Source organism: Pan troglodytes, chromosome 15, assembly GCF_028858775.2.
Source record: "Pan troglodytes isolate AG18354 chromosome 15, NHGRI_mPanTro3-v2.0_pri, whole genome shotgun sequence".
Lineage (NCBI taxonomy): Eukaryota > Metazoa > Chordata > Mammalia > Primates > Hominidae > Pan > Pan troglodytes.
The window spans coordinates 73,614,762-73,628,814 of NC_072413.2; the positions used below are offsets into that span (position 1 = coordinate 73,614,762).

General features: G+C 38.7%; 1 protein-coding gene across 50 annotated transcripts in view; it reads left to right on the forward strand.

Moving 5' to 3' along the window:
- Window positions 1-78: 78 nt before the first annotated feature.
- The window catches only part of TTLL5 (tubulin tyrosine ligase like 5), a 297,856-nt gene continuing 283,881 nt past the window's right edge, over window positions 79-14,053 (forward strand). For 21 of the 50 annotated variants that reach the window (XM_063793739.1, XM_063793738.1, XM_016926454.4 and 18 more), the window contains exons 1-3: window positions 324-460; window positions 2,124-2,292; window positions 8,483-8,589. In XM_063793739.1, coding sequence (XP_063649809.1) covers window positions 2,219-2,292; window positions 8,483-8,589 — 181 coding nt within the window. In that variant the 5' untranslated portion in view covers window positions 324-460; window positions 2,124-2,218. Of the gene's footprint in view, window positions 461-2,123; window positions 2,293-8,482; window positions 8,590-14,053 lie in introns of all 50 variants that reach the window. The other 29 variants (XM_063793747.1, XM_054666149.2, XM_063793749.1 and 26 more) reach the window with 8 other exon arrangements.

Below are 14,053 nucleotides of genomic sequence, written 5' to 3' on the forward strand. Positions count from 1 at the left end.
TACTCTCTCTCATTGGCTGTCCCGGTTTCGCCCGAGCAGGAGATGGGGAGTGAACCCCTTTACTGCCAATCAGCGGTTGCCGCTGCCTAAGCCTCTCCCCAGGTACGCCGCTCACGCCGTAAGCCCTCCTGTTGGACCTAGCGGAACTCCGGGTTTGGAGTCAACCTCTTAGGGGCGGAGAAAAAAACAGCGGGAAAAAAAAAAAAGAAGACTCCCTTCAGCGGAGGGCAGGGCTCTGCGCCCGCGCTGCGCGGCGGTGACGACATTCGCCCGCGTCCGCAGCTGAGCGTTATGAGCGCCTGCGCAGTGGCTCCGAGCGGGCGGTTGCTTGTTGGTTGTTGTAGTAACCGGGGAAGCAGCCGTCGGCGGCTGCCCTGAGCCTTGCTGGGGAAGGAGGAGGGAGGTAGGCGCAGAGCGCGGTCCACGCCTGCTCGCCCCGAACCATGGGAAGATGAGACAGGTAAACGCCTGCGCCCGCGCGCTTCCCTACCCTAGGGAGGAGCATTCCCGGGTCCGGGCTGGCGCCTGCAGCAGCACTTCCCGCTCAGAGCCCGGGAGTAGCTGTTGGCTTCCGGGCGCGCCGCGTTGAATCGCGGCTGCGGGGTCGTCCCGTCCTTCCCGGGGGGGAGCATCTGCGGACCTACGTGGGATTGGGGTGAGCTGGGGGTGGGGCTGAGAAGCAGGTTCCTTTAGGGCGAGGAGTCTCCTTAGGTGAGTATCTCTACTCTTCTTCCGATAGACCTGTTTCTCCCCGCTCTGCAGGCAGCCTAGGAAAGGTTGGCATCCCTTCCCGTTTGGAGGTTTTGTTTGTTTAAACTTAAAGGGCTTCCCAGCATTTTGGGAAAGATCAAGAAATCCCGTTGAGAATCCCCTGAAGAAAGCCATTGAAGTTGTTAGACATTGCCCATTGCGCCGAAGATCTTTAATCATTATCGGGGTCTGTTTTTTTTTGGTCTTATTTACAGTCTCATCGTATTTATGAATGCATGGAAAAGTTAAGAAGGATTGACAGCAAGTAATTATCGCTGAGTAATTTGGGATTATGGTCATTTAAACATGTTTCTTTTATTTGTAGTTCCTATTTCTTCTTCTGACACACACAACGAACATGTACTTTTTTACTTTGGAAAAAATATTTTAAGTTAGAAATGCAGTGTTGGAAATTTCCTAATTTTATCGTCTATTTGAGAGTCGTACCAAAGTTTGTGATTTTTAGGAAGAATAATTTTTAAGAGTGGAAGGGCATTCCTCCCCTCCCCCACCTATTTATATGGCCCTTTGATTCAAGAGAATATATTCATCTTTCGGTTCATTGTTGAATTTATTTTACTGGAAACATGATGGCATCTTGTCAGCGTGCTTGTCATAGAGTCTAAATAAATGTTTGCAGGGGTTTTTTGTTTTTTTTTTTTTGAGACGGAGTTCACTCTTGTTGCCCAGGCTGGAGTGCAATGGCGCGATCTTGGCTCACCGCAACCTCCGCCTCCCGGGTTCAAGCGATTCTCCTCCCTCAGCCTCCCGAGTAGCTGGGATTACAGGCATGAGCCAGCACACCCGGCTAATTTTTTGTATTTTTTTTTTTTTTTTTTAGTAAAGACGGGGTTTCTCCATGTTAGTCAGGCTGGTCTCGAACTCCCGACCTCAGGTGATCCGCCCGCCTTGGCCTCCCAAAGTACTGGGATTACGGGCGTGAGCCACCCTGCCCGGCCTGCAAGGGTCTTAAACCTTGAGTTTTTATTTATTTATTTTTAACCCAGGCCAGGTTTGTCTAGCAAGGAATATATGTTTTAGGGAATCAGTCACCTGCCTCAAACTGAGTGAAAGTGAAGAGTCTATCCTTTTGGTGCATATTCGATTTAGTAAATAATGAGAAACAAACTTAGTAACAGCTCTTCAAATATATAGAGCACAGACTGTATGTTTGAAAAAAATCTTGATTTTTGTGGCATATTGAGGCACATATTGAGGCACATTCCATATGTTATGGAAAGTAAACTTCTAGAGGTTGAGCACTGTTTAGGAATATAGTCATTTTCATTACTTAGATTATCAGCAATAACCAATAAATAGACAACTGCATTGTGTTTCAGGTCAATTGATCCAATCAAGTTGATTTCTTGCAGGAATCTGTGCCATCCAAATTGCTTGATCCAGTGAATCTGCTAGGAAAGGTCTCTGAGGCCCCCGTCTGCTGACTGCATGACAAACCCTAAAGGAAATGCCAATCGTGATGGCCCGGGACCTGGAGGAAACAGCATCATCCTCAGAGGATGAGGAGGTCATAAGTCAAGAGTAAGTAATAGCAAGCCTGCTTTCGACCTGTGTTTTGTACTCTTTCACTTATATACTGTTATATACTGTTTTACTATATACTCTTCTCTTTTACTTATATACTCTTTTATCTAGTGTCATTCCTTGGGGATTATCTAACTCTGGTTTTAGCTTCTATCCATAATGTCATTTAAGGTCTTGTTACTCAGTCCCTATCAGCTATGAGAAATGAGATAAGGCTCTCTTTCTGGGCCCATAAGTGAACATCAGCTCTAGATGTTGTAAAATGCAAGTAGTAGCTCTTGGTGAACTCTTGCTCAGAACTCCCAACAGAAGATTTTGAAATGTTTAAGTATTGAAGAAAAGCATGTCCAAACTCTACAACATTAGTTATGTTTGCTAATTTTCTCAAAAGCCTTTACAATGATAAAATGGTGGTAATATAGAGAGGTCAGGTAACTTACCATAGTAACTCTGAGGCAGGATATTAGAGTTCTATAGCCTGTGTTGTGTCCATTGACCCACACTGCTTTCCTGAGTTCTTTTAGTTAAGAGTCCAATTTCATGATTACTGGATCAACACAATAAGAATGAATAATAGCCAGGTGTGTTGGCTTATGCCTGTAATCCCAGCACTTTGGGTAGCCGAGGTGAGTGGATCACCTGAGGTCAGGAGTTCAAGACCAGCCTGGCCAACATGGCGAAACCCCATCTCTACTAAAAAAACAAAAATTAGCTGGGCGTGATGGTGGGTATCTGTAATCTCAGCTACTCGGGAGGCTGAGGCAGGAGAATGGCTTGAACCTGGGAGGTGGAGGTTGCAGTGAGCTGAGATCTCACCATTGCACTCCAGCCCGGGCAATAAGAGCAAACCTCCATCTCAAAAAAAAAAAAAAAAGAATGATAATGATAAATATAGCTACTACAGATGACGATAAAGGCTTTATCTCATCTATATCTTATATCTTTTTAAATCTGAAAGTGTTATTATTTTCACTTTTTTAAACTCAGTCTTATCAGGAAATCTCCTCAGTGACCCATAGAGAGTAAGTGATGCATTGAGATTTGGACTTAGCTTTTCTGGATTTTGATCACTTTGCTCTTTTGCCTCCTTTAATTATTGCTTGACACAGAGTAAAGAGAGAATCTGGTTTAAAGGTAAAATTCATTTTTAAGATTCTCCCTGAGTCCTTTTGGATATGTGTGTGCTATGTAACCCGAAAAATAGAGATAATATCTCCCAGGCTATTTTGTAGGGGTCTGGTTAGACTCAAATAGAATAATGTATGTGAAATTACTTTGTAAGTGCTATACAAATGTAAGGCATTATTTTTACTGGTTTTAATATTGAATTTATGGTGGGCTTCTTGTAAGATAGAAGATTACTTGTAATTTGAAAAAAATTGTTGAAGCGTTAAGAAAGCTTTGAGGAAACGTTTCTTATCACTGTTAGGTCATAGAAACTAATAGAGATTTGAAAGTATATTTGGGTCATTCTTGTTCAGGATAATTAAATGGATAATTCCCTCTGGTTACTCTCCCTTCTTCTGACTTTTTGCTTTCAGTGTGCTGCCTCTTACCCATTTCATAAAACTTTTAACTTCTGCTGCAAGTATCAGTCTTTCCCTTTTTAAAGGTTGTTCTTTTACTCCATTACTGTCTCTCTTATTAGTGGGTTTACAGATTGGGCCTGACAAATGTTAGATTGAACTTTATGAAACTGCCATTTTGGTAGGTCAGAAACAGTCAAATACTGATGATTGCAGATAGTTTGACCTAATATTATAGTAGGTACTTAGTAAATTCTTGCTGACTGAATAACGAAATGAAGGAATAAATGAAGGCTTTATACTTTACATTACCTTAGATCAGAGTTGTTAACTTTTTTATGCCATGGATTCCTTACCAGAATAATGTTTTTAAGGCTTAAAATAAAATACATATTATTACAAAGAGTACTAATTACATTCAAATGCAGTTATTAAAACACATTTGTAACATAGTAATATGTGCTGTTTTACTAATACATTAAATAATAAGATCATTTCAAATCTGGGAAAGTTAAATTTTGTTTTCTAAAGACAACAACATGAAGACTGTTTTTGTTTAGTTTGTGTAAGATCAGTACACTGGGAGGGTGGTCTTTGATTAACAATCATAGATTGGGGGTACTGGGAAGCAGCATAGATGCCTGGGTCACCAGTGTGAGGTGTCATCATTTAGTGACTGAATGATTATTAGGAGGAGAGTTGCCCAATTGTTGTCCAACCTCATCACACTAGCATTTAGATAGAAAGACCATGATCACATGTGATCTAGGGGTGAGTCTTAAACTACTATAACTTAGAAGTAGTGACAAATGTAATACCTGTAATTGGCCAGGTGCAGTGGCTCACGCCTGTAATCCCAGCACTTTGGGAGGCCGAGGTGGGCAGATCACTTGCAGTCAGGAGTTTGAGAACAGCCTGGCCAATATGGTGAAACCCTGTCTCTACTAAAATACAAAAATTAGCCGGGTGTGGTTGTGGGTAATCCCAGCTACTCGGGAGGCTGAGGCAGGTGAATCGCTTGAACCTGGAAGGCAGAGGTTGCAGTGAGCCGAGATTGTGCCACTGTGCTCCAGCCTGGGAGACAGAGTGAGACTCCGTCTCAAACAAAACAAAACAAAAAAACTGCTGTAATTTTAGATAACGTCAAAGGCACAGATAATGCTAATATTACTATGGTTCGTTGCCTATATTCATAATTAAGAAATACTGAATTTCTAGTAAAAGTTAGTGAAAATAAAGGTATAATTTTCCCTCTGCTCCCATCCAAATTTATGGACCACTTCTTCCTTTTAGACTCCTACTGTTGATTTTTAACTGTTAATCTTGTTTCATCAGCTTATGTCTTGTCTATCAGACACTTATTTTTTACATTAGGAAGCTTAAATCAATCTTGTTCACACCTGAAGCAGCAGGCTTACATTTTAAAAGTTGATTTAGAAGTTTGAAGGCCATAAATCATCTGAAGATGTTGACTTGATCCAAAGATGTATATCCATGGACATCTGTTAGATCTGCTGAGATCCCTAGGCTGTGTTAAAGTATTAATTCCTTGCAATCCTGGACTTCAGGAATAGAAACTATCCAGGCAGTCTTGTTTTGCATGGTATTATTTCAAATAGAAAATGTAAAGAGGCTGTTTTTCTATATTTTGCTTGCGGATCCCAAATACAACTCTGTTTGTAGATATAGAAACTTTCGTAGAAGAACGTGATGTAAGATTTCTTTGGTCACTGAAAAAATGTCAACTTTAATTGCTATTGTAAAAGGCTGGCTTTATATCAGTTAAAAAGATTATTAACAATCAATTATAAAGTGGGTGCTATAGGAGTTCAGAGAAGGAGGTATCGTAATGGGCTGAAGGAGCTGGGGAAGGCTGCCTGAAGGTGGTGAGACTTCAGGTAGGCCTTGGAGAGTGGGCTTAGATAAACAGAAGTGGGGAAGGCATTTCTAATAGGGGTAGTGGTATGAAGACAGCCTAGAAGCAAGAATGCAAAAGCTGCTTACAGCTCCATCTTTGAGTTATGTAGGCTGGGTCCCAGGAGTGAATGATGTCTATTTCTCATGAAATTATTCCCGGAAAACCAAAATGTTTTTAGGCTTTCAATAAAGTGAATCATACAACTGATCTGCTTCGGTAATTATTCAAATCCTTTGTTTTTCATGCCTATAAAAGTGGATTTTAATATGTACCAGTTTCTGATGTGAATGAGAATGTAAAGTCCCAATTTTCAGTTTCCTAATCATTCTGAATTTTTTCCTTTTAGCATCACTTGGTGGGAATATGTTTTTCATGACAACTTCGCGTATTCCTTAAGTGCTTTTTTTTTTTTTAGCTGACCTTACTGTTTACTCTCTCTTTTATCTTTCTATAGGTTGGAAGTGAAAAGATTTCTCTGTTAGAGACTTGGCTTTCTACAGCTAGTACAGTTAGGGCCTGGGCTCTTCTCAGCTGTGTATCTGTTGATTGTGCTCCCCTTGTCAGGCATTTTTAAATTGGAGCAGCAATCCATTGTTTATAAATGCTAAGGCATAGTGGTGCCAGCTGGTAGCTAATGCTAGATTGACAGAGAACTTTGGATAGTTTCCAGAGTTCCTGTCTGAGACTTTGTAGTTTAGGCTGCCTGTTTTTTTCTGTATTTGCTGATTTAGAAATATAGTGGAAAAATTAAGGTTGGAAGAGATCATAGGAATCACCTGGCTTCATGCCCACATTTTACAGGTGTTAAAGATGAAGAAGCAAGCAAGCCACAAAAAAATCCTTCCTGCTAAAAAAGGTACCCTATCAGCACCGTTTCTCACAAGTGGGTACTGTCACCAAGTCAAAGAACAAGAACAATAAGCATCCACATGCCATTTCTAGAAAACGGGGAATAAACTAGGTATGCTGTTCTTTAGTTTCTTCACTAGAAAGCAGTTGGCAGCTTGTCCCAAGTCTAAAGACTGCCTCACTCCTAAGATTGGGAGCCTTACAGACTGTGCATTCAGAGTGTGGATCTTTTTATGTTTTTTTTTTTTTTTTTTTATTGAGACGGAGTCTTGCTCTGTTGCCAGGCTGGAGTGTAGTGGCACGATCTTGGTTCACTGCAACCTCCGCCTCCCAGGTTCAACTGATTCTTCTGCCTCAGTCTCCCGAGTAGCTGGGACTACAGGTGTGTGCCACCACACCCGGCTAATTTTTGTATTTTTAGTAGAGACGGGGTTTCACCATGTTGGCCAGGATGGTCTCGATCTCTTGACCTCGTGATCTGCCTGCCTCGGCCTCCCAAAGTGCTGGGATTACAGGCGTGAGCCACTGTGTCCGGCCCGAGTGTGGATCTTTTTAAAGTTGGATTGGGAGGGGCTGACTTGGCCCTGAGATTTGTGGTATGACCTTTGTTAAGGGATGTGGTTATGTGAGTTTTTAAGAGTCGAGTGAATCTTGGCCAAGTGGATTGTATTGCATTTAAGGAATTATCAGTTTAAGTTCCCAAATAATTGAATTCAAGGTATCCAATATATACAACTTTGCTGAAATGCGATTAGGGAGGCAAACAGTAGAAAGAATACAGATTTTAGGTTCAAATACCTCATCCCTTACTTAACCAGCTATATGACCTTAGGCAGGTTACTTAACCTTTCTGAGACAGTTTTCCTGCAGTTCATAGTATGGGCAGGGGGATTAAGTGAGATATGAGAGCTCTTAGTTTAAATCCTGGCACATAGTAGGGACTCAGTTCATTTAATTTTATTTCTCTTCCTACCTCCCTGCCCTAATGAGGGTGAAGGTTTTTCTGATCTGTGAGTAAATATTCATCAGCCTAAAATTAAGCTGAGATTTCCTGAGGATAGGGAAAGAGAATAAAGTCAGAGGTCTTTTTCTCCCCTGTGGTTTTATACTGGAGGAAAATATATATTGTTCCATTTAGCATGGGCTTCCTTTAAAATATGTGATTTTAATTGGGATACTTGTATTAATTTAGAGTTCCTAGTTCAGAGTCTTAGGATGCGTCATCAAATTGGTTTGAAAATGGACTATAGCGTGTAAAAGGAGTATGTAAATTATTGTGAACTCATCAGTTAGGATTCTTTATGTGTGCAAAGGATTACAACATAATCCAAATGGTCCTAAGTAATAAAGAGAATACGTTCAGTCATATTCAGGCATATCTTGATTCTGAAAATCCCACTTTATCTCTTCAGTCAACCTCCTGCTGACTTTCTCCTTCACCAACAGCTACAGTCTCTTCTTTCAAGGTCACAAAATGGTTGTTGCCCTTCCAGACTTCTCATTCTCATCCTATACCATCAAGAGGAAGACAGGCTATCATCTGTATCCATTATAGAAGAGAAAGAAACCATTGCTTTCTCACAGAGTCCAGAACATGTCTCCTTAAACTTATGGGCTCCAATTGGTTTATGTGCCTATCTCTGAACCACTAACTATAATGAATGATGAAATATCTTGATTGGCTGAAACCAATCAAGGCCCATCCCTGAACCAGGGATAGAGTTAATTTTAAACACACAGCTAAGAATGGGAGATGTGATTTCCCACAGGATATTTGGGATTTGTATTCCAGAAGGAAGGGGAAACTTGCTAAGCAACAAACCATAGTAATCTGCATCAGCAGTTAGTTCAGGTTTTGAGCTGTAAATTAATGAAGGCTTTGTTGTCGTTATAGGGATCATCCATGCATCATGTGGACTGGAGGCTGCAGGAGAATTCCAGTTTTGGTATTCCATGCCGACGCTATTCTTACAAAGGACAACAATATTAGAGTAATTGGAGGTGCGTATAACCTCTTCCACAGAGGACAGAGCTGGGCATGGCCCAGACGTCCTTGTCTTAAAGAAGTTGATATGACATATATATAGGGAAAGGGCCTTGGCCATGAGAAAAATCAATTGAGTTGGTATACTTCAAACATTATAATTTCTTAAATTGTTTTCTGCTTATGTTTTTCCTCTGATTTTTTTTCAAGAATATTGTGTACATGTGTTTATTTTTTTTATTGTGGTAAAATACACCTAACAAAATTTACCATTTTAACGATTTTAGAGTGTACAAGTCGTTGTTGTTTAGTACATCACAATGTTGTGCAGCCGTCACCACTGTTTAGTTCCAGAACATTTTCATCATCTCCAAAGTACAGCCAATACCCATTAAGCAGATATCCCCAGCCCCCATACCACCAGTCCCTGGCAACCACTCATCTATTTTCTGTTTTTATAGATTCCCATATTCTGGATGTTTTATATAACTGGAGTCATGTGATATGTGACCTTTTTTGGCGGGCTTCTTTTCACTTAGCATAATGTTTTCGAGGTTCATCCATGTTGGAGTATATATCAGTCCTTTATTCCTTTTTATAGCTGAATAACATTCCATTGTATATGCTAATGAATGCATTCCAATGATACACCACATTTTGTTTATCCAGTCATCAGTTGATGTACATTTTTTTTGTTTCCACCTTTTTTTTTTATTTTGTTTTTAAAATTTATTTATTTTTTAGATACAGGATCTCACTGTGTTGCCTATGTTGGTCTCAAACTCCTGGCCTTAAGCAATCCTGCCTTGGTTACATGCATAATCCACTGTGTCTGGCCTTTTTCCACCTTTTGTCTGTTGTGAATTGTGCTGCTATGAATGTTCACGGAAAAGTCGTTTGGACAGTTATCTTCAGTTCTTTGGGGTATACCTAGGAATGGAATTGCTAGGCCATATAGTAATTCTGTGTTTAACTTATTCCGTGTCAAACTGTTTTCCATAGCAGCTGTACCGTTTTACATTCCCATCAACAATGTATAGAGGTTCCAGTTTCTCCACATCCTCACTAACATTTGGTATTTTCTGTTTCTTAGATCATAGCCATACCAGTGAATGTGATGTGGTATCTGGCTGTGGTTTTGATTTGCATTTCCCTAATGAGTAATTTGAATATCTTTTTATGTACTTTTTGGCCATTTGTATATTTTCTTTGGAGAAAGGCCTATTCAAGTCCTTTGTACATTTTAAAAATTGGGTTTTCTTTATTGTTGTTGAATTATAAGAGTTTTATATGTTATGGATATTAGACAAGATATATGATTTACAAATATTCTTACTCTGTGAATTGTCTTTCATTTTCTTGTTAGTGTTCTTTCATGAGCAAAAGTTTTTTGTTTTGATGACATCCAGTTTATCTAATTTTTCTTTTGTTGCTTATATTCTTTGTGTCATATCTAAGAAACCATTGCCTAACCCAAGGTCATGATCCCTGTGCTTTTTTCTAAGAGTTTTATGGTTTAAGCTCTTATATTTAGGGCTCAATAGTCTTTGATCCATTTTGAGTTAAATTTTTCATGTAGGGTTATGTAAGGGTTCACCTTCATTCTTTTGCATTTGGATATCCAGTTGTCTCAGCAAAATTAGTTGAAGAGACTATTCTTTTCCCCACTGGATGGTCTTGACACTATTGTTGAAAATCAGTAGACCATAGGTGTATGGGTTTACTTATGGACTTTTAATATTTCATTGAACTATACATTTATCCTTATGGTAGTAACATACTCTTTTGATTATCGTACCTTTGTATTAAGTTTTGAAATTGCGGATCATAAGTCCTCTAATATAGTTCTTTTTCAAGATCTCTGGCCATTCAGGGTCCCTTGCAATTCCATATGAATGTTAGAATCAGCTTTTCCCCTTTCTTCAAAAATGGCTGTTGGGATGTTGATAGGGAGTGCATTGAATCTATAAATCACTTAGAGTGTTGCCATCTTAATGATGTTTTCTATGAACGTAGAATGTCTTTCTAATTTTTTGGGCTTCTTTAATTTCTTTCATCACGGTTTTATAGTTTTCTGTGTACAAGTCTTGTACCCCCTTGGTTAAATTTATTCCTAAATATTTTATTCTTTTTGATGTTATTGTAAATAGAATTGTTTTCTCAATTTCATTTTTGGGTTATTCACTGCTCGTGTATAGAAATACACCTGAGTTCTGTATATTGATCTTGTATCCTGAAACCTTGCTGCACTCAGTTATTAGCTCTAATAGTTTTTGTGTTTAGGTTTGTCTGCATGTAATATGTTATCTGCAAATAGAGAGAATTTTAGTTCTTTCTTTCCAACCTGGATGCCTTTTATTTCTTTTTCTTCCCTAATTGTTCTGGCTAGAATTTCTAGTACAATGCTGAATAGAAAGAGGGTGTCTTTGTCTTGTTTTTGATCATAGGAAGAAAGCTTTCTGTTTTCTGTCATTGCATATGATATTAGCTGTGTGTTTTCATAAATGTCCTTTGTCATGTTGAGAAAGTTTGCTTCTATTCCTAGTTTGTTGTGTGTTTTTATCATGAAAAGGTGTTAGTCAAATGCTTTTTCCACATCAACTGAAATGATATTTCCCCCTTCAGCCTATTAACGTGGTACATTACATTGACTGACTTTTTGTGTGTTGAACCTCCCTTATATTCCTGAGATAAATCCCACTTTGTCAGAGTGTAATTGCTAGTATTTTATTTTATTTTATTTTATTTTATTTTATTTTATTTTTTTGAGACGGAGTCTTGCTCTGTCACCCAGGCTGGAGTGCAGTGGCGCAATCTCAGCTCACTGCAACCTCCTCCTCCTGAGTTCAAGCAGTTCTCTGCCTCAGCCTCCCGAGTAGCTGGGATTATAGGCGTCCACCACCATGCCTGGCTAATTTTTGTATTTTTAGTAAAGATGGGGTTTCACCATGTTGGCAGGCTGGTTTTGAACTCCTGACCTCATGATCCACCCGCCTCGGCCTCCCAAAGTGCTGGGATTATAGGCATGAGCCACCACGCCCGGTCTAATTGCTAGTATTTTGTTGAACATTTTTTGTCTGTATTTATAAGGGATATTGATTTATAGTTTTCTTCTGATGCCTTTGTCTGGCTTTGGTATCAGGGTAATGCTGGCCTCATAGAATGGGTTCCCTTCAACCTCTGCTTGCTGTAGGTCTATTCATATTTTCTATTTCTTGAGTCAGTTTTGGTAGTTTATGTGTTTCTAGGTATTTGTCCATTTTATTTAGCTTATCTAACTTGTTTGCATACAACTGTTCATAGTATCCTTTTATAATCCTTTTCATTTCTGTAAGGTCTGTAATAATGTCCCCACTTTCACTTCTGATTTTAGTTATTTCAGTCTTTTCTCTTTTTTCCTTAGTTTAGCTAGAGGTTTGTCAATTTCGTTGATCATTTTTATTTTATTCTTTTTTAGTGACAAAGTCTCACTCTGTCACCCATGCTGGAGTGCAGTGGTGTAATCCTAGCTCACTGCAGCCTCAGACTTCTGGGCTCAAGTGATCCTCCTGCCCCAGCTTCCTGAGTAGCTTGGTCTGTGGGTGTACACCACCATGGCTAGCTAATTAAAAAAAAAAAAAAAGATTTTTGTAGAGATGGGGGGTCTCACTATGTTTCCCAGGCTGGTCTTGAACTCCTGGCCTCAAGCAGTCCTCCCAGCTCAGTCTCCTAAAGTGTTGGGATTATAGGAATGAGAATTTGCACCTGGCTTTGTTGATAATTTTAAAGACCCAATTTTAAAATTCCAACTTTTGCTTTCTCTTGTTTTCTGCATTGTTTGTATTTTATCAATTTCACTTATCTCTGCTCCTCTTGGATTTTAAGCAGTGCTCTGAGCCCTGGTGTTAGTCTGTAGCCATCTTCAAAGGTTATAACACTGTGGATCAGAACTGTCTTGTGGTATGGTGGAAAGAGTGTACACTTGGGTTCTCAGCCATTGGTTCAAATCCCAGCTTTGGTATTTCTTAGCTGTGAGTCTTGGGCAAGTGACTTAGACTCTTTTAACCGGTTTCATTATTAGTAAAATCTTAACCAGTTTCATTATTAGTAAAATCATTAGTAAAATGGAGAGAATATGATATTGTGAGGATTACATGAGATCATTTAATGTCTGACACATAGTAGGCGCTCAAAACTTGTGCTGCTTATTTTACTGATTGAATAAGATCTACTCTACTTGTAAATGACCTTTGTCTTGTCCCTTAATAAGTCAGGAGTTCAGAGGACTGTTAGCATTGCTTCTGGGATTTGAATCCTCCTTCCTCCCCAAGGATCCTTGTGTTCTAGTCCCCTCAGCAAGTTGCCAAGTTACCATTTAAAGGGAAGTGGTTCATTCATGTTCTCTGAAGCCTGAGTAACTGAAGACCCCTTGCTGAGAAACTCCCTCTAAATATGATTTGAGCCAAAATGTTAAAGGTGGATAAAAACAAATATTCCCCCCAAACATACTTCTTTTGGTCTGCTTGTTACATAAAGTAATCGATGTATTCTATGGCAATAGGCGGACCCTTCTTTTTTAGAATACCTAACATTTATTGGAAAATAATATCCATCAATGTCATCTATTTAAGCAATTACTATTTTTTTAGGATCCATAAGTCTTTTTCTTTACACATTCCTGTGATTAAAGAAAAAGCTGCCAAACTTTTCTCAAATTCTGTGTTTTTGAGTTTTCTGTATCTTTCCCAGTTCCTTGTGGCTTAATAATTTTCTTCACCTTCCTTAATGAAAAGAACAATTTGAATGACTTTTGGTAGTTGCTGCCTCAGTTTTCTGTATTGTTAAATACTCTCAGTCTGCAACTTTTTCTTTTCTTTTTGGCTCTCTTAAATAGCTGACACAGATCTGTTCAGATCATAAGCCTGTGGTTAAATCCCCCTGAGAAGTATATCTGGGGCAATAGTTACCTTCTGTTGATCTCATCGTGTTAGATGCCAACTTGTTTTTTCTCTTTATGACATGTTTCATTGAATTCACTATTAATATTTTTGGTACAATATGATTTCTCGTGTTTTATTTGTGAAATATTCCAGGAATGTGGCTTTTCTTCATTATAACCTTGTTTTTTTCCCAAATTGTATGTACTTTAAATGTGTAAATGGGATTGTATTTTAGAGACAACATAGGTATTTTCAGCTTAAAGTAAACTTCTAGAATGAAGTACTTTTCTGTAATTTGTCCCTGAATGTGTTTATTAAGTTTGTATTTGTATATACTAGCAATAGATGTATGATGCAAGCTATATATGTGATTTGAAATTTTCTAGTAGGAAATTATTTTTAAAAGTAAAAGGAAACAGGTAGGTGAAATTAATTTTAATAATATATTTTATTTAACCCAATATATTCCAGAATATTATCATTTCCACATTTACTCAATATAAAAAAACCATTAATATTTTATGTCTAGTATATATTTTAACATAACAGAGCATCTCAATTT